At 38.8% G+C, this 23,774-nt stretch overlaps 1 protein-coding gene across 3 annotated transcripts; it reads right to left on the bottom strand.

Annotated features, from left to right (window-relative positions):
• Positions 1 to 587: 587 nt before the first annotated feature.
• SLC17A5 (solute carrier family 17 member 5) lies at positions 588 to 23,271 on the bottom strand. 3 transcript variants are annotated; one of them, XM_072036270.1, is made up of 12 exons: positions 23,083 to 23,271; positions 22,530 to 22,614; positions 20,039 to 20,235; positions 18,578 to 18,811; positions 17,984 to 18,071; positions 15,436 to 15,522; positions 14,088 to 14,206; positions 13,093 to 13,251; positions 10,464 to 10,596; positions 8,706 to 8,853; positions 3,758 to 3,848; positions 588 to 2,289 (listed from the first exon to the last, which is right to left on the bottom strand). In XM_072036270.1, exons 1-12 carry the CDS (start codon positions 23,140 to 23,142, stop codon positions 2,152 to 2,154), a joined length of 1,539 nt encoding a protein of 512 aa, XP_071892371.1. In that variant the 5' UTR covers positions 23,143 to 23,271; the 3' UTR covers positions 588 to 2,151. The 3 variants fall into 3 exon arrangements, with proteins under 3 accessions (XP_071892371.1, XP_027310792.1, XP_071892370.1); XM_027454991.3 differs by lacking the exon at positions 22,530 to 22,614 and having other exon boundaries at positions 23,079 to 23,270; XM_072036269.1 differs by lacking the exon at positions 23,083 to 23,271 and having other exon boundaries at positions 22,530 to 22,898.
• Positions 23,272 to 23,774: the final 503 nt, after the last annotated feature.

The following is a 23,774-nucleotide window of genomic DNA, read 5'->3' as shown; positions in this document are numbered from 1 at the left end:
GTTTTAATCAAGATCCTGTGTCACAAGAGATGAACATAGACACTGAAAACATCAGTACTTTTGAAAATACATAACATGGGAAACATTTCTAAACAGAGGTGACACTGAAGGAGAGGTCTATGCATACAGTAATATAATATAATAGAAACACTATCAGCAGCCCTATAAAGAAAGGGCTAGGAGTACTGGTGGATGAAACACGCGACATGAGCCAGCAGTGTGTGTTTTGCAGCTCAGAAGGCTCATCCAAAAGGATTAGTAGAAAATATTTTGCCAGCATTAATTAAGCTATACCCCAAAATGTTTTGTTTATTTAGTATTGTTTTTGTTGTTTTTATAATTTTTAAATCAACGTTACTGAAGAAGTATAAACTCCTGTGGACAGAAATCAAAATTATTGCTTTTAATATAGTGTCAGGCAGAAGACAGTACTCACCTGTAAAGCTGTACAAGAAACTCCTGAAGCAGGCAATTTTTCATGAAAACATTAACCCTTCCTTACTCCAGCCACCAATCTTGTTCAGCATATTTTGAGGATGATATTCTAACTTCAGGGAGGTGGTTATTTTCAACAACAGATGCACACGTAAATACTCATTCCATTTATTGTGGAAACAATAAGGATACAATATAGCCTTAACATACTCTCACTGAACTACTACATCCGAACTTCACACTGTTTATTGTGGAAATGCTGCAGACAAACACAGATTTAAACACAGTTCCACCATCAGAGAACATGACACTTCAAGGAAGGTCAAAACCAAATGGCTAAAGCTAAAAAGAGGCGGCAGATGCCATTTCCTAGAAATGAAGGAAGGTAGGCTCCACTGGAGCAGTGTTAGTACTGGGCTTTTCTTTTGCATTGGTGGTAAATGAAAAACCCAGAGCCCAGTGATTTCTATTCATTTACTTATTTTTTACCTAATTGCTCCAATCCAGGAATCTTTGGCACAGGAATTTTGCTTTGTGACTACAAGATTACTCAACCATTTGTTCTTAACTAGGCCACTGTTTTCATTAACTTAATTTAATCTTAGTGTGTGGCATTTAATTGCCTGTCGTGCAAAGGATGCTCTTGAGTGTCAAATTCTATGCTGACGGGAGATTAATAGCATCAGGATATTGCACTGGTTCTTTTTATTCTACTTTTATCTGACTAACGAGGCTACTGGAGAACTGATTTTCCTCATTTATTCCCTACAATGGCCTTATCTATTGCATTTACAATGACAAGCTGACAAATATATCTACGTGAAAGAGGAAATAATTCCACTGCATTGATTTTAACAGACAAAAACGAACTGCCAAATTGAAAGTTATTTTCAAGTAAACATGCAGATCCTCTATTTCTAGATCATTCTTGTACACTGCCTAGATTTAAACCAGAGTTGCACTGCTTCTTCTTTGCACAGCTGAATGAAAATAAGGCCTATTTAAAAAAACCTGCACTACAGAGAACAGTAACACGTGGCTTATTCAGTCAGTCACAACTGCATATTTCACTTCCTCATTGCTTTGTATCAATTGTGAAGCTGTATTCTTGAAACAGGGAATGTTTCTATTTGAAGACTTGTGCGTAAAATAGAGTAAAATCAAGTGTGCATTTCTTAGACAATAATTAAAACACTGACAAAATAAAAGCTTTATAAAAGATTGTAGAAAACTAGAAATCTTTTAGCTTTTTAAACAGCGAAACACTATCAATCTCATCATGGAAATCAAAACACCGCTTTTCTGTGTGTACAATTCTTTGCATGCCATTCCTCCTCACAGTGCTACATAATCACTTTGCTTTTTCCTCTCATTTCAGTATCAGCAAACATCTGCCTACACGTTAATTCAGAAAATATTAATTAAAAACTGGAAGGAAATGGATCCTAGCACACTGATTTAAAATGTCATCTGAGATCATATATTTGATATCAAGTTCTAGCATGAATCTATTCTATTTAATCCAAGTAGTTTCTCGTTAGGAAATAGCACACACACATAACGGCAAATGATTTTCAGTACAAAAGATACACAGATAAAATATTTTAACTGAAAGGCTTTGACGGTTCCTAGGCATCAGTAGGGAAGGCACTTTTCTGGTCACATAATTCTAGCACATTGGGATTCAGCACAGCTTTGGTATTTTCAACTTCTCCTTCAGTTTCGATGCAAGTGATAGCCACTGACTGCCCAGTCCTGAACTTCTCCACTTGCAAATAATGCAAAGAAAATTGCTCCAAATAGATTAATGGAAGCAGCAATATAGAAAACTGTCTGCCATTCTCCCACAGTGTTCTGTCAAATTGGGGAAGAAAAAAAAAAAAAAGATGCAGTCAATTTACAGCTACACGCTCAAGAAAAAAAAAAAAAGTATTTTTAAAGCAGATGAGATGGCACATGCCTATTTAAACGTAAATGCCATGCATCTTGACTTTATAGCAACATAAAAGCATTACAAACATAACAAATTATCATTTTAGTCAACTGCAGTTTAACAAAACAGCTTACATAGTCTAATTCTGATAGGACTATCTGGAATAGTTTATCATCTGAGATGCACAGCCTTCAGATCTAAATCCACATTTGCATGAAGGCTATGCAAACTCACAGAGAACATTACCATAAGGGGAACACTACCTTGTTTTCTGGTCAGATCATCCAAGAGCTGGAGTCCTCTAAGCTAATCAGTAAATGACTACAATGCTTCTCTTCTAGTACTCTAGTTTTTTAGACATATGTTAGTTATACCCAAACCAGGTAGCACAGAATAGCAACTGTTCTTTTTAATAAAGAAGAAATGCATATATATGTGTTAAGGACAATTTTTATTTAATTTTTTAATTTTTAAATTACAGTTGTGTACTGTACCAAACCTGTAGATGACCTTACTACAAGAACAAACTACACCAGGAGAGTACATTAGGATGAGGGGAAAAAACCAAAACCAATCCATCCTCCAAAAGCCCCAACCTACCAAAATATTAATAATAAAAAATCGACACCACTCGTTAAGAGTTTGGAAGAACTTAATTTATTTGGATTCATGCATTAACTAGCATTTTTGTTATTTTTAAGGAAATGATTGGAGTGATTACCAACTCCAAAAGTTCAGCTGTATCAATGAACTTAGTCTGCACACCTTCTTTTCTTAGATGATTTTAGAATAATTCATATTGTTCTTTTTTTAAAAAAAAGTAATCAACTTCTCTCTCCCTTTTTCTGCTTCAAATGACCCTTTGTCTGACTAAGTCATCTTGGAGGTCAGATCCAACACTGCCCAATTTAGGTGCAAGAATAACACTGCTTAGAACATCCGGATCATGCAATGTCAATACAAAGGGGTGCATTATAAAACTGCACGTTTGAATCTAGTTTCTGGTTCATCTGACAAATGCTGACCTTACAGCTCAGAACCCCACATGAGAACAATTTTAGAAAACAAGTAAGAGCTTGTCTTACTTTGCTACAATAATACCACAACTGTCTTGTCTGGTTGGTTTTAACCTACTATGAATCCATAATGCCATAAAAATGTACATTTTATTCCAAGAGAATGTAAGGGCTGAATCACTAAATTTTAAAGCCCCACACAGGTCTTTGACTGTATCTTTATTTTTCTGATCAAGGTTAAGCTGTTCACAGTAACAGAACTTGCACATATATCCGAGATTCCATTTAATAACTACAGACTTCAGAAGACAGAACTGACATTCAATAGAGATAAAAAATATAGTAACTGAAAAAAAAAAGTAAACGGACTTACATTATGAGTAAGGCTCTTGGCAATAACTGGCCCCACCATTCCGGGGATGGTAGCAAAAGAATTTGTGATCCCAAGAAGAATCCCAGCGTACCTGCAAGAGAAATTATCATCAAGGCTTATTAACTTATCCTGTTTATCAGTCACGGAAACGATTTTGCCTAATCAGATCACACAGGCCTCATCTTGATCACACAGACAAATTAAAACACAAGTATTCAGGTGGGAATAGCTTATTATTCTAGTAACACCTCGCTGGCAATTCATTCCATATGCCATCATTCTCCAGAGGCCAGTTACGGAATTTAAGTTAAATTACTCACGGCTTTGCTTAGAATCCATAATCCAAAACCACATCCCCTTTGTTAAGCCACAACCAAACTATCTGGAAGGGATCCACTGAAAAAGTTAGAAAAGAAACACTGCATGCCTTGAAGTGGAAAGACAGCAAGGAGTATGACAGTGCTGTTTGGCAACAGTAAGAGATGGTGCAGGTGTCATTGCCAAAAAGGCAATTAATTAACACTGATTGGATGGATATTTCCACTATACTACAGAGAGATACTCCAAAGGAGTCTGCAGAGCTCTGCAGCAGTCCTTCCCTGCAGCTTTCTGTGGGTCAAGGCCAATGGGAAATGGGTCTGCCTCGACCCGTTTTACTGGTTGCCATTCTTGCAGTTCTGTTCCAAGGCTTCCTGCTCCACGGACACGTTGCTTCACCACGCACGCGCATGCATATGCACCAGCGGCCATAAAAACTCGCTGGGAAAAACTGGTAACTTGCTTAATAACCAAGTCTCAGCACTTCTTCTCTGTGCAATTAGACATCTCACAGAAGTGTTGCAATACCAAAAAATCACGTTTGAAACTGTAGCACAAGCACAGACTTGTGAGAGAGACTCAAAGGAAAGAAGAGCTAGACATTTTTATGTCTGAGCTCGACCTTCCAGCCACCAGAGCACAGATCCCTGCAGTTCAGATCTTTAAGGGGGGGTTGCTGGCTGAGGAATCATACTGAATACCAGTATCAGTTGTAGTTCTGGAAAATTGGGATATCTCCCTGTTACTGGTTTGGGCTGTTTAAGAGTGAAATGGTGTCCTCATTGATTTAATAATGACAACATAGCAGAAATATAATTTCATCTCCAAAGAGTGGTATGTAGCTTTGACATTTTATTTACCAAAACATGAAAATTCAACCATGTATTATAAAGGGTTGTGATATGTATCCAGTCCAATAACATCAGAAAACATTTTCTTTTTTTTCTCCCCTGACAAGAGTCAATTGTCAAGCCTATTAGCTGATTTTTCTTGAAAGTCAACAATACACACGAGTTTAGAGCATGGCAACGTATTTTAGATTGAGCACCACTGCTGTAATTAGAATGATTCTTATTTCTTATAAGAATGAGCATGTAACATGTTTCTCCATTAGAGTGTTTAAGAATCAATATGCCTTTATAAAGCTGATGTGAAAGCATAAAAGCTTCCTTCGAAAGCCTTTCCATTTAAAGCCCTCAAGAAGAACCAAATGCATTTTGTCTTCAACATGCTGAAGCACCACAATATTGCTAAGACAAACTTTAAACACATTTTAATAGTTTTTTTTTTTTCTTGTCACATAGATCTTTGGCCATTAATTACTGGCTAAATGCCTCTATTTCTGCCTGCTGTCCCTGACATGGGTTGCATTCCTGATAGCACTTGCTGTTTGATGCAGATAACTGCTATGCCACTCCCTCAGCACAGCGGAGACTCCCATATGAAATGGGAAAGAAAGTGACACATCTATAGAGCAAGACTAATAGCAAGTTATTGGTTGAATTCTCATGGCATAGTGGGGATAAGCAAATACAAATTGACTTGAAGAGTGGTTAAGTTGTAAAAAAAAAAAAAATAATTAAAAATTAAAACATAAAGAGATGTGAGGTGTTCATTATGTGGAATACTATAAGGGCCCATGGTGACAGAGATAATAAAAATGATAAACACAGCAATGTATTGATGTTGGTTTAGACAACTAGAATAGAAAACATTTTTCCCCACAAGAACAATGCCCCTTTCCCTCCTCCAGCAACTCAATGCCGTGATGGCCTAATAAATATGTGTTAGAAACCAAACACACAGAGCAAATACTGTTTTTTCTTCCAGCATCAGTATTTTCATTCATGTTTTTTTCCTGAGAATGTAATCATTATTTCTTTGGTATAATGCAAGTTTTAGTAGCAACAATGGACTCTTTGCTATTCTAGTCAGCTTACTTTTAACCAATGCAAATAGACATCTAAGTGCATTTTGAAATTGCTTTGAATCACTTCTGGTTATTCTAACATGTTTTAAGGAAAAATAAATAAACCAAGAAGGCAAACTCTTAACAGAGGTCTCCTCCACACTTTCATGCAGAACTTGTTTTGAGATTTTTACAGTTATGCAAAGTTTATCCCTTAAATTGTGAATGCCATTGGATGCATGGCCGTTGCATCCAAGAAAGTTCAGACACCTGTAAAAAGTTAAGCAGAGGGGAAAAAAAAAAAAAAAAAAAGACTTTTTTTCCTTTCATCTTAAACTTCCTGGTGTTTCTGTATTTGAAGACTTTTTTTTTTCCCCTTTTCCTATTACCTTTGTTACAAGGAGATTCTCTTTTCCTTCTCTGTCTCCATTTGAACATATTTTCCTTGAATTAAAGCATGCATGTGTTGAATAGAGATTCAATGATTTCAATAAAACAGCCTCTACCCTGAGTGTGTTCCTCCTGTCCAGTAAAGCCTTCCTGTACATGCAAGCATTCGTTGCTATTGCCCACATCAGATCCAGGTTCCTGAACTTTGAGTGAGACACCTGCCTCTCCTAGACTTGTAACCAGTCTGCTCCCTTCGGACTATCTGAAAGGAAAGAAGGGCCGAGAAACTTGCCCAGTTTAAACACAAATGGAATAAGCATGACTGTCAAGGATAGGAAGAACAGAGTGGGATTTGGTCAAGGGATACTGCAGCTGTTCACGTGGTAGATCTAATTATGCCTGCCAATATGCATGCTATATCATGATTTTTTCTTGTTGCATTTTTCAACACCTATATCATCCCAAAGGCTTTCCAGTAGAATTTTTGACAAAATAAGTTTATTTCCACAACATTTGTGAGAGATGGATGTCACAATCCTACAGACTGGGACTGAAAACAGGCCAAGAATGCATGCACCTACTGAACGACTGACTTGAGATCCTCAGGATCCCACTTTAAGAATATTTATGAACATTGCTCTTATGTTCAAAGCACAGCTCCTGCTGACTTCATTAACACTCAGTACTTCCAATTTTAAAAACTAGACTTCAGAGCTTGAAAAGACATACCCAGAAAACAAGTAATAAATCAGCTAGGCCTCAAGTAATGTCACTGGATCCAACATTCACTTCCCAATTGATACGTTTAAGTTTGGACTCAAGCTGCTGCAGACCCCCATTACATATTACACTTTGGGAACCTGTTCTTTTAGGAATTCTTTAGTTATGAAGAGGGATGAGCGCTTCTTGAAATTATAGGGTAAGAACATGGCCCTCACAGACAAAGGAGTCTGGTCCAACTGACCTACCACATGTAAACTCTGACAGAGCAATGAAAGGAATGAATTCCCACAAGCAATGTTCGTCTACCTTAAATATGACCCTTCTTTTCTCCTGTAATGCCCTGCCTCAGCCATTACATGCTCTCCAACTACTACAGCTGTCAGGCAGAGGGCTTAGGAATGGATGCCAGCCTCCCTCTCTAGACACATCCAAGTTCTGCCATTAATGAGCTTACACAAATAACGTCTCTTGATGTTAATGCTTGTGTTTCATGTTTTTAAACACACAAAAATAAAATAAGTAACTCTTAGAGTGTTTTACATTTTTAGAAAAACAACTTCTGCAGCTGCAAAGGTAAGCTTGAAACAGAAGTTGCATAATGGCCCCAAAATCCTCCAGGTGCAGTGCTTTAACTAGACCTTCTACATTCATAATCCTACTTGATATTAAACAAAGTGCAGCACAGGTGCTATTCTTCTTACTTTCATGTTCAGTTCACAGTATACGCTGTTTATAGTTAAGACACTGGTTTCCTTCCATCTTGCTTGCTATCTGAACTAATTTGTCAAGATTAACTTGACAAAGAGTCCCACTATTTCACATCCACAAGTCAAACCTTGTTCATCATTGTATACCTGACCACCACCCTTTCAATCACCAAAGCCTGGATACCACCTTCAGTTTTGCCCAGATATTAAGTATTTTTTCCTAGATAGCATCTCTACAACATTTTTTCATCTCCACTCACAGATAAACTCTTTTCATCTGACACATTAGTATATAAGCACTCTTTTATTTGGTCATAAAGTCATTTGACCCTGCTCATACGTAAGTGCTACTGCAGATAGGTAAATTAACAACAGAGCAAAGTACTTGGCTGTTACCAGTGCAAAGAATGCTTATTTGAAGGTTCAAAAGAATCTACATCTATATATATATATATATATATGTATATGCGCCTCTCAGGAAATAGATGGATCTGTCGGGTTCTGAATTTTAACAGAGGAGAAAATACAAACTGTAGTCTGACTTTACTCTTAAACGACTTTTAAAAATGTAGTTTGGATTAATCATATGCAAGATTCATCACCTAGTGATAACAGGTCACCTACTCCAAATATAATTTTAATACCAGCATACAGAATATGTTTTTCAAACAAATAAACAAACAAAAGCCTGAATTACAGGGCTGATTTGTTGTTCATATCATATTCTCTACCAAACTTGCACTTTTTTGCAAATACAGTGTTTAAAACTGTAGACCCGAGTCATTGTCATTGTTTATATTCCAGGTCTGTACAGCAGTATGGCCAATAGCTAAAGCTCCCAGGCACTCCAGGAATACAACAGAAGTGGTCATACATCAACAATTGCTTCAGCAATACTCACGAAGGTGCTATGTCCAGATGGTTGATGCTGTAACCAGACGTACAAAATCCTCCTAGTGTTGTTGATATGGTCACAAATGCAACAGCCAGCGCGTAGTTGCATCCTATGAATCCAGCTGCTACTAAGAACACTGCAGGTCCAATCATTCCTTCAAAACAGAAATTTTAGAATCAGGGGACTTTTAACCATAGAGACATTAAGAGGCTCTGAGCTATGCATACATACAACCTCCAACACCATCTAGTGTACAGAATCCAGCACTTCACTACGTGCAATACAGTAGGCCAGTGAGGAAGCGCAGATGGTTTACAGACCTGTGGCTGTCTCAGGAAATGCTGGACAGACTAGAAAAATCCTACTCTAGCTTAAAAGAACAAGCTTCACCTGAAAGCCAATGGTACTGCTAAAAGTGACTTCACAAGTTCATTTTATTTATGATTATACAAGTAACAGAAGCTGCACTCAGACCAATAGGTGAACAATGCACTGCAAAGAAGTTATTCCCATTTAAATATCCAGGTTTCAGGAGCCAACACTGACTTTTGAGGATCTCTTTTTAATCTTTTTAAAAGAGATACAGTATTTATGTTGCTTTTTTTTTTTTCTTGCTCACCCTCACAAGACAACTGTGAAAAGTTCAGAGGCTGTGAGCAGTGATTCTAAGAAGTGTAGTAAATTTCACCATTGCCCTGCCCACTTGAATACACACCTCAATCTTTAATTCATCTCAGTCTTTACTCGTTATTTTTTCTAGTCTAACTCCTTTCATTTTTTTGTCAAGCGTCTCTTACGATTAATCTTTCTTCTGAAAAAACAAAGAATGCACTCACTGAATATTCCACCTGCCTCTGTCATTCATAATTCCATTGAAATAAAGTGAAATAAATAGTATTTAAGGGCTATATTTGATGTATGAAGCCAATTTGCTAAAATAACAAGCACCTAAACAGCTTGATGGTGGCTAGGGACAATACATGTGAATGTGTAGACAACCACCTGTTCTCATTTGTAATTTAATTACTACATCAATTCAAAGGACAATTTACACCTTTTGTATTCTCACTTTGGCTCCAGCTGACATTACCTAAACCTTAAAAAGGCAAAGAAACATGATATTTGAAAAAATGAAGTACAGACAGAAACAGTAAACCCCAAGTTCTATGGACCAACAGAAGCCAGGTACAATTTCTTCCAGAAAGAATCAAGTCTACAAGCTCCACTTCAACCTGTGGTCTAGAGGAGTCTTCAAAAGTTTATTACTCATGAATTAGTAAGGAATGTTGTCAACGTGTCGACTCTGGAATATTCCAGGAGAGAAAAAAGGAAAAAAGATGTTCCTACACAAAGCTGAGGAATGCAAACTGCAGATATATTACCTTTTACTATACTGTTATAGTGCTTATTGCAATACTGAAATAATATTTCATGAAATATCATGAAAATTCACCAAGATGAATTCTCTCTTGCTTGATATTAAGTGCAGCAGCACAGCACTTGTTCAACACTTCTCAGCAGGAAATAAATGTACATTCTCCAATTTCAGGAGTGGGCATTATGCAGAGTGAAAAAACACTGTGCTTGTTTTAGTTGCACTTCCACAACCTAGCACAATTTATGCTGTCGAAGAGTGGCTCCTCTCACGCCACGCACAATCCTGCCTCATCTCACACCAGATTGTCACAATTCACTCCCCAAGCTTTAATTTTTTTCCACAGAATGGCCCCATAGTATGTTCCAAGAGACAGTACTTGCACTTACCTATTAGGGTAAAACATTTACGAACACAAACAGTGGAGAACTTCTGCTTTTCCCGTAAATAATCAGCAATTTGCCCAGACAGAATTATACATAACCAGCAGCCAAAATAAGGCAGAGCAGATAAAAAGCCATTCTGTTAAGGAGATTAAAAAAGAACAAAACCACAGTTAAAACACTGAAATGACAGTTCAATTTGCTGAAAAAATCACTTGTCTTGGAGCAGTAACAGAGTTTGAGTCAGGAGTGTTAGGAACATCCATTCACGTAACTATTGTTGGTTTTTACCAGGAGAGAAACCTAGGGACAGAAAAGGCAAAGCATTTTCAAGTTACTGATGTGTAAACTCTTCATTGCATGACTTGAGCCATAACTACCAACGCAGCCAGCTGAAAAACTCAAAGGCTTAAATAAGCAACTGGTCAGGAAAAAGGAAACTATGCAAAAAAGGTATGTTGTGGTCATTAACCCAATTTTGCAAGTACCCAGAAACACAAGTTTCAAATCAATGAGTTACTAAGGTCAGTGGAAGCTGTAAGTATTATACAGATATTATACAGGATTTTGAAAGCTGTTGTGGAATCTGTGATCTCAGGGTTCTATACTGCTACTACTCTGCAATGTTATGCTATCCCACAGCTATCTGCTGACACATCTGATGATGGCTGTAACCAGAGAAGACACAGAATTAAGACTTTCATCAGATTCTGTCTGGGCATCCTATGATCCCAAAGCAAAGCTATTACTCAGGACTTGCCATTACTTACACCAATGCCACCTGCTGACTTCCATTTCTTTAAACAAGAGCTGTTTAGTGACTTGTGCCTGATTATGCTTACTTTTTTTCTGATGAGGGAAACACAAGTTCTGCTGAGCAGCATCAGTTTTCAGCCTTTCCATGCTATTAAAAATAATTATTGATAATTGAACTATAATTTCACCTAAACTAAGCTTAAAAAGAGGTATCTGGATAGCCACTGGATAGAAATACTGTAACATTTATGCACTATTGTAAAATGTATATTTGGCAAAGAAGAAGTAAAAGCTTTCCTAGGACATTTAATTTTACACGACACTACAAACACATCCCCATCTGAAATTTACTCTGTCCACATCCAAAGCTGTTGCCTGCTAGGTTCCAATGCTTGGCTTTCAAAAATAACAACTGAAATTATGAAAAACAGAAGATAAAAGGTTTGTTTGTTTTGTTACTGTGACTATGAAGCACTGTCCGAAGACACAGCATTAATTTTTAACTGATCTCTTTATTATAGGACGGAAACTGGTGGACTATGCAGTTGCTACTGCACAATATTTTACACACTAATGGAATTTACAACTAAATGCGTGGTAAAGAAAGCTAGTCTGACACTATTATGCAATTTTTAAAAAACATTCTGTTTTCTTTAATGTGTCACAATAGTCAGCACTGATGGAGTCACTCCAAAAAGAAGTAACATAACCCTTAGACACAGGAAACCACAGCAGAACCTGCTGGCATTTCATGCAATGGAGTCTTACAACATACATGCATTGCGTAACATATGCCTTTCATAGATGCTTACTCAGGTGTTCCCTAGGGAGGCATAATAAGGAATCTAAAGAGCAACTTCAGCCATTTTTTCCAGCCATTTTTTGTAGTATGCTTGACTGCAACCTTCTCTTTTTACACAGATTCCTCATCTTTTCCTTACAAGATTGCTGGCATCACATCCTTCTTGCATGGTGTATATCTCCATTTTGCTCTAAACCAGTCTCAGGTGTTAAGCCAGGAAAAGGCTCTGCTAAGCTTCTTGAAATCTCTACCTGAGGACCTTTTTACCTGAGAAGTACCAGCTTATACTGGAGACAGTATTGCGGATGTTTTTCCATTGAAGAAAGAAGAAAAGGAAAAGAAGAGTCAACTAACTGCCATATAAACATTTTCAACCCTTTATTTTTTACCTGATAAATCATTTCATTAAAAAAAAAAAAAAAAAATCCTTGAAAAGCACCATCTCTGGACTTTAAGTCTATGATTTTGTTTCATCCTGTTGTTAAAATAACTTATTGTATCTCTGCTACTCACTGAAGAAATGAAAGAAAATAATGATTTGGAAGAAGAACCAATCACACTGAAGTGTATTTTTTTTCCCTCCTTAAAATACTTAAAACGTCACTTATCCGATGATGCCCTTAATGTTCAAAGACAATTTTTTCCTTTATGAGTGAGCTAAAAAGAAGTAGAGAGTATTTCTGAAGCCATAAAAGACACTATACAATTTGAAGCAGTCATGCAAACCATGTATCAGAGAAATATATTTTTTGTAGTTATTGTAGTTATTGTTATATGTATTTTTAATCATTTTAAATCAGAGTAGTTAGAAATGAGCAACACATCTTCAACCAGAAAAAATGAGCTGAAAAGCTATTGTTAAGCTAAATATCAAATAAATATCAAATCCTGAAATCCAGTTGAAAAGACAATGCACACAAAATTGTAGACGCATCTCCTTAATTCTGGGGAATTATTTCACCATTTCCCAGCTATTAATTTACATTCCAAGTGTCTCCATTCTAAATATCATGTCAGACCTCTGTTATTGTATTTCTTTAAGAATATAATCACTTTGTTCTGAATTATTTATCTCACCTCCTGTGCATCAAACCGCAGGATCTCCTTCATATATGTGGGCAAGAGCGTGAGAAGTGTATAGAAAGTCCAATTATAAGAGAAGTGTGCCACAACGATAGCCCACAGTGGAAGGGACTCCAGCATAGGTCTCCAGGGAACAGATTTCTGTGTAGAAAGCTAGCAAGCAGGAGACAGAGGAGAAAAAAGAAAAAAAATAATAATAGAAAGAATTATCAGGACATCAAGATGAACAGTTACTACAGGCGTTAAAATCCTACCCAAATCTACAGTGATCATGCATTTGGAAATGCACGATGCGAGTATGTCAATAGAAGAATTCACCAGCAATTTCAGTTCTCACTAAAGGTATACTAATGCATGTTACTGCTCTGTTATTTAGTATTGTACACCAATTGCCATTACACTTTATAATCAGAATTAAAAAAAAAGAAAACAAACATGCTTTCCCTTATCGAGATTTGTTGCCTCCTGCTTTCACCCATAACAATTAAATATTTAAAGTCACTCGTGATGCATTTAGCTAAATCTTTCCTACTCAATCCTAGATATTAGCTTTGATCTCTCAGCCAGCTTCACAGCATAAAAACGCATATCCCCAGTCACAGGAATAAACTCATATGCATGCTTTAGGAACTGGCTCATTAGCATTTCTAAAACGTTTTCTCTGCAAACAGTAACCTCTCACTTTCTTCCTTAGAAGATACATGTACAAAATGTTTTATTTTTAATGAATTTTAGGAACATGATACAGGTCAATGTTTCTTTTAATGACATATGATAGACCTGAGTATTTTATTAAAAAGCACCACAACATTTGTGACAAAAAGCATTACTACAAATGCTTTGTTTAATTAGCAATTTTCTCATTTATACAAGTTCTGCCTTTATCTCAAATTAAGGACATTTTTCTATCAAGAGAGCATTTTGCTATCAACAATACTTGAAGTTTAGGTTCTTACGTAAGCAAACAAGGCTATACCAAAGTGCTGTACCTGATCTTTTAGAGAAGAAAGTATATATTCCCTTTCAGCATGTGAAATGCTCTTGTGAGTATCTGGTGTGTCACTAACCAGCCACATCCAGAAGAAGAACCATAATACGCCAAGTGCACCTATTGTTGGGAAAAGATGGGTGAAGAGGCAGAAATAAAAATAGGAGCAATTACACTGAGTGAATAATGCTCTTGGATAATTTAGTTAGAAAAATAACATTCATTAAAATTACATTTGGGTATTTGGAAAAAACCTTTTAGCTACTTAAAAACATTAGCTCCTCAAAGGGAACAATACCCATTTATAAGTAATAAAGATGACTAAGCAGGAAGTTCACCCCCCCTCTCCCCTTCTCCCTCCTGGAAGTGCCTCAGACAGCAAGAAAGCCACACACACATCCACATTGTACTTTTATCAGTCACGTGGAACAGCCATAAATGATACAGCTCACACAGAGGAATTTAATCACAAAAGAACCACTTTGCATACACACACGCATACAGAAAATCACTACATATAGCTTAACGAATATGCCAATCTTTATTTTCCCTTTTAAGCTAAGGCACCAGAACAGTCATCTGAAAAAGCTAGCTTTACAAAAATTGGTTCAAATTACCTGTATTTTAATTTCACTTAAACATTGTCATTTATTTTGTCTAGTTCTGTTTTGAACAGTTTTAATAAGAGGTGGTTCTGCTGAGTAAAGTGTAAGCCTTGTCTTTTATTCTGGTTCTCTTTTCCCCGTGCAGAGCATGAAACAACTTTGAAATGTACATAAACCTATAAAAAGCATGTTAGACCTATGACATCCTATTAGCAACTATTTTATGTTTGAGCTTCTTCTAGAACATTAGCAAATATGCTATTCCTTGCATTTGGGGCATTCCTTCAGGGTTCCTGTGACTGCTAGAGAAATTTTCACAGAGTTTCCACTTAAAACAGCAGTAACTTTTCAGACGTTCTTTCACTCATAGTAGAAGATTGCTCCTGGGATTAAAGTTATTAACTTAATTTCACACTTCAAATAAGAAATTCCAGCTAGTTATTTCCGAGTGGTGGGAAAGCTGAGAACATTTGACTTGTGCCAACTTTTGTCCAACTCAGAGACATCTTTGTTCGTTGGAAGCAAAGGAATCTTTCTAGCTTTAAATACCTCTAATTTCCCAGGAATAAAAAAATAAAAAATAAAAAAAACAAAAAATGACAGCCCTACATGTTGAACATGTCTTTAAAACTTAATTTAAGCTTAAGACATAAGACATACTAAACCAACATACCATAGCTTTCAAAAAAAAATATGGATTGTATATATGGCATAATAATTTTTTTTAAAAAAAACAAAACTTACCAAATATGTAAAACACGTAAACCCAGTTCATGTAGTAACAAATTAAACCAGACAGTGGCAGAGAGACAACAGTTCCCAGTTGTGCACCTACCAGAAAAAAAAAAAAATCATCATCTCTAGACCCTTTATTTTTATTTATTTATTTATTTATTTTATTTCACAGGTATTTTATTTTCTTCTAAGAAACCATGCAGCTAAGATTTGTCACCACCACTAGAGGGTGATGTTTCCTGAAAGAAACAAAAGGCACCATAAACTGCTTTGGCAACTCCAAGAAAACGAGAATCACAAGGTCCTAAACAGCCAAAATAACAAACAGAAGGCAATGAGACAGCATTCTTGGCACATTTGTCTCCAAAAACGTAGCGGCTGCAATACATTCAAAACAATACAACTTAGTCAAATGACCTTTCTGAGGGAGCTGACCACAGTGCAATCAAGGACCCGGGGAGGGAAGGGGGAAATAATGTTCTGATTTTCTATAACCAAATTGCCCATAACTCCTACTGAAACAGAAACGCTTGACACAGGAGCCAGAAGGCATCCATACAGCCAGCAGGTTCTAACTGCACAGTCCCCGAACTTGACAGTGCGTAGGGTCAGGCAAAGTAGAAGGGAAAGATCAGCAGATTCCAGTCCTGATACAAGCCAAAAGCAGGAACGAACAATTCTTGAAATACAATTCAAGATACATTTTGAAAAGGGTGGCAGGTAGCACCCATATTATTTACATACTTAGGAGCCTTCAACTGGTGATAAATATCAAACCTTGCCTCTTAATATTAATTATACAATCGCTTTTCCAAACCTAATCTCAGCTCAGAAAACATTAGATTGTATCGATACACTGGCTACCCAGATTCCTCCTTTATGGAAACTATTTTTATTTGAGGCAGAAAGCTTCAACCACAAAACAATGAAACCACATACTTTATGTTAAATACAAAGCAAAGTAACTACATGTAACTCTGTCATGTGTTCACTTACAAAGTCAACAGGATCAGGACTTTCTCAGCCACAGTCCATGTGACTGCCAACCAAGAAAATGTGGGGAAAAGGGAAACACTTTGTTAAGTTTACACAAGGTGCCTTATCCATCCACGCCTGCTGTTCAAGGTCACAGCCTCTTCGCACCTATACTTTAGCATATGGCTTCACAAAGGGTTAATTTAGAAGCTCTTAACTGCTAAAAGCAGTAAGTGTCAACCCCAGCTCTGTACTCTACTTATTTTGTATGCTGTCTTCTCAAGTGCGGACTTCTTTTCAAGCAGATTTAACTCACTAATATGTCAGAAAATAGATATTAAAAAGACCATCTGATGCATTAGGTGGGTTAAAGTGGGTCATGGTAGGGTCTGATGAGTGCCTGAAATAGCACACAGGAGGGAATGAGACACTTGACTAGGAGGGAAGTGTGGAAATAGGAAGAAGAAAGGACTAAGGCTTCATTCCTGTTGGCACATGCACAAGCAAGCTACTACACTCACTAGAAACTGCAGTCACTGTTTACACAGTATAGCCCTGTAACTGTCCATGATGCTCAGGGAATAATGCAGGGTGTGACTGACTAGAGCCATTGTAAGGAAAGCTGGCTATCTCAACACAAAGGGGACTGAAGGGGCAGCCTTTGCATTAGCCAAACAGCTCTATCAATTGAGTGGATCAACTGATAGTGTAAATGTTTTTCTCTGAGTTCACTAAAATCATGTGAATATCCCCCTTAGTTAGACCAGCATCAGGGGAGTTAATATGTGACACAACTCAACACGGAGTATAGAAACTGAACAACCAACAAAATAATGTCGAAAAGGGCAACGGGCTCAAGCTGGCTTCAACTCACACATTCCTTCCCAGCAAATGGAGACACCCAGCATCGTGACGGCAGAGACATCACAGAGACGGATAATGGGAATCACGTTGGTATTGCACTTGAACTGGGTATTGTGACTGCTATACTTTGCTAAGCGTAACTTACGACTGTGTTATGTTTTCAGTACGCTTTATCTCACTCTGTAAATCAAAAAATCCCACGTAACATCAAATATACTCAAATAAGTACATTTTGTATTAAACATTACACCCTCCACACATGGAGTATCTAAAAGAATATTGTCAGAGGGTACTGATCTCTGACAAGCTGCTCTTGCAGCAATACCTGATATTTTCAGGTATTTTCTTCCTCAAGTTCCTGCAAAACCACCTCTTAAAAAATAAGAATAATAATCCTGTGATTCCCATCTTATTTCTGCTGTTATATTTCCTTTATTTACAATATCTTCTATTAATCAGCTTCACAATAACTCTTTGTACTGCTTGATACCGCAGTTCGAAGTTTATACTTCACTGCAGATCAATACCTTAACTGGAGGCTAAAAAAGCCATGAAAAAATGAAGATAATGAATGCAAAGCAAGATTTAATTCAGTGTTATGCTTTTCAGATTAAATGCTAATTAAAATTGATAATATAAATCCCTTTGATTTAAGTCAATCCTCCCTGTTACTGCAGTAAAAATGTATAATCCTGTTACCAGCGTGGGAACTTCTCACCTGCATATGAAATACTGAGGAGCTTGCTGCGTTCCAGTGGCGGGGCCCAAGAAGACCACATTGAATGCATAGCTGGGAAGGTAACACCCTAGAACACAAAATGCCATTCTGCTGAAAAGCAACAATTTTAGAACTTCCCTCAAGTTTGCATGTTTCAAAGGAATATTTCATTAAAAAGCAGTAGTAAAACCCATTAGCTTCTTGCCTAGCAAGAAACCACTTAAAAATAAACATGTAAGCTGTGACAGTAAGGTGGTAAAATTAATTTCTCTTGCTTTTGAATCTGCATATACTGGAAAGGTTGCAAGAATACAAACAATATGGTTTTGAACTCTTGGGTTCCGACAAATGAGAAAGGTTTTATTTGTAAAGACACTTGAGACAAACCTGGAATTATCTTTTTTCTTTTTAAAAAAAGCTTAGGCTAAAAAATAGGGCAAATTGGTTAATTATTCAAAAAATAAAATTAGACTACTCAAAAGTAAACAATCCTTGCACTACTCCAGCATACCAACAGTGACAGGGTCTAATCACTACAATTTATCAATAAATTATTGGGATACATTTTCAAGTTACATGGAAAAAAAGGATTACCTCTCCCAGTCCTTCCAAGGCTCGGACAGCTATGAGGTAGCCAACTCCCAAATCCGCAGCTAAGGGAGTAAGCAAGGTGAATGCTGAGGTGCCAAAGACACCAAAGCCCAACAAGAGCTTCCCTCCGATTTTGCTTGCAAGATATCCGCCTGGAATCTGAGTAACAATATAGCCGTAGAAAAAAGAACCAAGAATCCATCCCTGCGTGTCAGCATCCCAAGAATACTTTTTTCCCTGAAAAGAGAAAACAAAACCCAAAATGCAGTCAGTTCAAGACAGCAGTTTCTCTGACCATATTTTATATGAATTTGATTAACTAGTCCTTCATGCCTAAATTGCAGATCTTTCATGGCCTTTTGTAGGGTCTCCATCTTCACAAGATGTGTAAATCCCACTTCTGTATCACGGCATGGGCATTCTGTTGCACTCTGGAAAATGGCTTTTCATGCAGAAAACTTACGAGAAAAGCAAACCAGGAGAAGCAGATACTTAAATTTAATATAAAGAAGAAGAACAACCAAGGACAGGACTCGCAAGCATAGATGGAAGAACAGGATAAGCCTGGCAGAGGAAAATGAGTTTAGCAGAAAAGCAATAAAGCAAAGATGGCTGAGATAAGGAAGCAATAAAAGAAGTCAGCAAGGGACATAAATGGTTGCCCAAGGAAGTGATTTTAAAGTTTGGGATCACTTCCAAAAGTCCTATTTACGAGCACCTAAATGAGCAGCATTTATTTTGCAGAAGTGATGAGGGAGAATCTTCTTCCCGTACAACACGTAAAAGGAATTTGCTCATGATAAATAATAAATGACCTCCAAACAAACAAGACAAAGGCAGGAAAAGGGCAAGAGGGCTCAGTAATAAACCTTGGTTATAAGGTGAGATTATGTATGTCCAAATTAACAAAACTGTTTTTAAATATAACTTTTCATAGTTAAATGTGATTTTAAGGATTACTGCACAGAAAGTGAGGAGGTGAAAGATATAAAGTCAAGAATCGTGATCAGGGAAAGCAATCAAAGAAGAGAAGAGAAAAACGTTGCATTTTAGTTAATTTAAAATGAAATTTCACACTCCCAGAACTGTACAAAACCCAAGCAAACGTAGATAGTGATGTGAGCTCTGACGCAGATGTAACAGAAACAGTTGATCACTGGCATATGAAACAGTGAGTCATAATAATCTATAAGGTCAGACCAGCTAATTTGTGAAGAAAAGCACAGAAAGACGTACATTAAAAAAAAAAATAAATAAAACCTTACCCTGAGCACAGCACTTCTAAATCAGCTAGTCATTTAAGGCTATTATTTTTTGGATTTGATTTAAAAGAGCAGCACTGCAAAGGCTATCTGGTAACGAGCAGCCAGTTCTCTTGCCTTCTAAGCATGACTCATCAATCAGAGCCTTTATTAAAAATAATTTTACATGCCACGTTTCAGATAGGTATGTTTGAGACCTCACCGTTGTGTTGCGAGGAGTATTTATGGTTGAGGAATGCTCTGGACACACGTTGGAAGTTGTATTCTTTGTTAAGCTTGTGTTAGGTTCCACCATATCCACCAGAGCAACGCTTAGGTTCACACGCAATGCATACAGCAGGAAGAACCCAAAAAAGGCCAGCAGTGCTAGATTGTAGCGAGCTGAGCAGCAGGCAGGGACTGAAAGGAGAATAAATAACAAGTTCTTGTTTTAACACAACCCAACAACAACAAAAACAAAAGAGCAAGTGACAAGCAGTTTTTACTATAATCTCAGAAATTTACGGGTAAAAAAAAATAAACTTGTAGTAGTCTTGAGGAGTGTACTCAATATGGGTAGAGAGAGATCAGGGTGGAAAAAATAACGCATATTTTTCTACTGATGTATGAAACAAAGGTGATTCTGGTTTAGACTACCGGTAGCTGTGCACACAAGTGTAGGGGCTGCAGTGGAAATGTGGTGTGTGGCCTGTGGAAATAGATGTAGAAGCATTCAGAAGTCCTCTTGAACATACAGTAATAATTATTCAACCTGGAACTTCACTCTAAAAAATAAAAATAAAATAAATGAAACCATCAGGAAGCCTTTAATGTACCTGAAAATGGTTCAAGATGGACTGAAACTCTTAAAGTAGCATTAAAAAACAGCCAGTGAAGCTGTTTTTTTAAGACAAGTTTTCCTTCTGTATGTTTGTTTATAAACCAATACGTGTTTGTTAATAGCTGCCTAAGGAAAAAAAAAAAAAAAAAGGCAGAAAAAAAGAATGGCAAACACTGCTAAGGCACTGTAGAACTGTAGCAGTTTCAGTTATCCAATCTGCCCCTTTTCTTGCAGTCACTATATAATAATGAGGTTGTCAAAGGAAAATGGGTCTTAGATTCAGCATTAAACCAACTCTGTCAGCTGTTTACACCCCAATATCGGGCTTTGCACTGTCATTGTTATCAATTTCCTCTGACAGTAGGACACTGCAGTATTTGGCAGAGATCATTGATCAGTGCCAGGAGATTCAGATCAGAGTCGAGATGTATTTCAGCCGGGAGGCTGTATACAAATTACAGTTTAAAGCTCTGCAGATACTTTTTTGAACCGGGGATGCCTACAGCTACCAAAGCAGAAATGTCAAAGTGTTGAGAAATGACATGAAGAATCCGCTGAATGTACAAATATTTCCAGGGTGGAGTTTCCCCTCGTGAGGAAACTGTGGTGATAACAGAAAATTTTATAACTTGGACATCTGAAACTGAGGCAGCATTGGCAATCAGCACCTGCAGATACTACTTCAGTCTGCAGCAATTGCTTCTCAGACTATTCAGCATTTAAATTCTGAATAGAACAAGTAGATCTATGAACAGCAGGATTGGCTGGAGCCCCATCTGCAGCTGCAGCATGTTTCTTGACTGGATTCTCTGATCTGCAGTAAGAAGCAAAAAGCATTCCCTGGGGACAAGCTATCTGAAGACTCTCCTCTTCCCAGAAACCTTCTAGAAATCTGTAATGAGTCTATGCGATCCCTTAATTTTAGGGGCACCAACAGAGCCTTTCTAGGAGACTGCAGTCTTCATGAAAGTTGTAGAACTTTTTCTTTTTCTTTTTCTTTTTTTTTTTTGAGGTCTCTGTCCCTGATAAACCTATCTGAAGTTTACTAAGGCTGAACAAATTGTTACGCTGACAGTGAGGCATTATTTGCTATGTTTCTTTAGTAAATGAGTAACAAGAGAGGCTACTATGCAAATACATAAAACATCTTCCAGACCTACAGTAATGGCAAGTCTTGCTTCGGTGGCATTTGAAAAAGGAGTACCTGTTTTTTAACTGACATAGAGGAGACTTTGCTGCTCCCACTTGCCTTGGCTTTTATGTCATTTTAAAATGACATATAGCCAAGACTTTATTGCTTGCTTTCAAAACAACAGGTGCCAAGAGCAGGAAGTGCTTAATGCAGAAAAACAAGTCAAGTAGCTTCACTGCCCTTTGCTGTCGTTTGAAAAGCAATTTGCTTTCAATAGAAATTGTATAGTCGCTGAAATTAAACTAATGAATATAATTGCAAGTAAAGCTATTTAACCTTTCCGTTGTTGTGCCTATATTTGCTGGGGTTAAACAATAATAACAGAAGACTTGAGATGGCACTTATGATATAACCTGTCCTTGGAAAGGCAGATTTACTGCAGTGTCCATTACTCTGCCTCTGGAAGGCTCGTGCTGGTGCATGCCTCATCTGGAGAGCAAGCTCCACAAAGGCGATATGTATGAACTGAAGACCACTAATGACTTTTTTTTTTTTATGTCTTCCTGCTAAGTGCATTTGCAGCACCTGAGAACATTAGGTGAAGTTAATAGAAGGTTCAAGAAGATTCCAGTTGTGTTCTGGCTATGCACCTCTTTAGGACACCACCACATTCACTGGCAAAGAGATACTGTCGTCCCTCCTAAAGCTTAAGGCTGCTAACCATGACGCTGTGGATCTTACCTTGACCGGTACCAACGGGTGCTACATCTAGAGACAACTCTGACTTCAGGAGCATGTTTAAAAGGAGATATAAGCGAACGAGAGCCTTGAATTGCAGCTAAGGGAAGCAGGTCTGCACCGCAGGCTGCAGGGCGGTTAAAGGAAGTAGCTCCGTGCTGTGTGCTGTGGGTGAGGTGCGCTACCTCTGCTGCAGGGCACTGCCCTAAAACCTGACCCCGGAGCTTTTAAGCCGTTTTGTTACCCGCTGTCCCGTAAGGGATCTGCTCGGCGAGCAGGTTACTTTGTAGGGCACGCTGCGGGACCCCACCGCCTCGCTGTCACCTTCACACTTTCTCCTGGGACACTAATCACAAAAACACCCCGCACACCTCTTACCCGACCCCCGACCACCCCCAGCCTCTCCCCCGCTCCCCTTCCTCTCCCCACCAGCCGCCCCAAGCCCTGCCCGGCTCCATGGCGACACGACGCCGGGGAGGCGCCGCAGCCCGGCCCGCCCCCTGCCGGGCCCCGCAGCCCGGGCTGGGCTCGGCCGCCGCCCGCTCCCCTCACCCGCTCCGTCGAGCCGGGGCTCCTTCAGCAGCGGCGTGCGGTCCTCGCCCTCCTCGGGCTCCATCGCGCCGCCCCGCAGCGTGCCCAGCGCCAGCCCGCCGGCCGCCACGGCGGAGAGGCCGGGAGCAGCGGCCGGGAGCCCCGCAGCCGCCGCGGAGCCGCCCCGCAGCCGGCCCCGCTCCGCTCCGCCCCGCTCCGCCCCTCCGGGCGCCGGCCCTCAGCTGCCATCTTGGGTGAGGGCAGCGCCGCCCGCCCCTCCTTCCCTGCCGCCCTCCGGGCTGGCCGAGGGGGTCGCTGCGGAGCCCCCCCCGGGGAAAGCGGGGCGCTGAGGCGGCGGGGGGTGGCCTCCTGCAGCCCCCAGTGGGGTGTGGGCGCTGGAAATCGGTTCTGAACTGGGGCAGGCCCGAGGTTGGGGCTGGTTTCCCCGTAACCGCAAAGCGCTCCTCCGCCTGAAGGGCGTTATAATGGTAATTTGTAGTGTCTGGGGAGCAGGCGCGGCTCGTGTGCGGAGTTCCTGGAGGGAAGGCTGGAAACACGGCAATGTAAATACGTGAATAAGCATCACAGCATACACAACAAAGCGAACAAGCACCACAGCATACATAATAAAGCTCTTTCCCTCTGAATTACACGGCATACACAATAAAGCTTTCCTCCTCTGAATTACACAGCACACATAATCAAGCGTTTTCCCTC

Source organism: Anas platyrhynchos, chromosome 3 (assembly GCF_047663525.1).
Source record: "Anas platyrhynchos isolate ZD024472 breed Pekin duck chromosome 3, IASCAAS_PekinDuck_T2T, whole genome shotgun sequence".
Taxonomy (NCBI): Eukaryota; Metazoa; Chordata; class Aves; order Anseriformes; family Anatidae; genus Anas; species Anas platyrhynchos.
The sequence above is the reverse complement of the archived record's forward strand: the minus strand, read 5'-3'. Positions and strand labels throughout refer to the sequence as shown.

What these genes read in the sequence shown, in the direction of transcription:
- SLC17A5 (XM_072036270.1), bottom strand. Translation starts at nt 23,142, where the DNA reads ATGGAGCCCGAGGAGGGCGAGGACCGCACGCCGCTGCTGAAGGAGCCC. An exon ending in ATACTCCTCGCAACACAACG is followed by an intron (nt 18,812 to 20,038) that starts GTGAGGTCTCAA and finishes TTCTCTTTTCAG; the next exon opens with GGAAAAAAGTATTCTTGGGA. An exon ending in CCTCAGTATTTCATATGCAG is followed by an intron (nt 15,523 to 17,983) that starts GTGAGAAGTTCC and finishes TTTTTCTGGTAG; the next exon opens with GTGCACAACTGGGAACTGTT.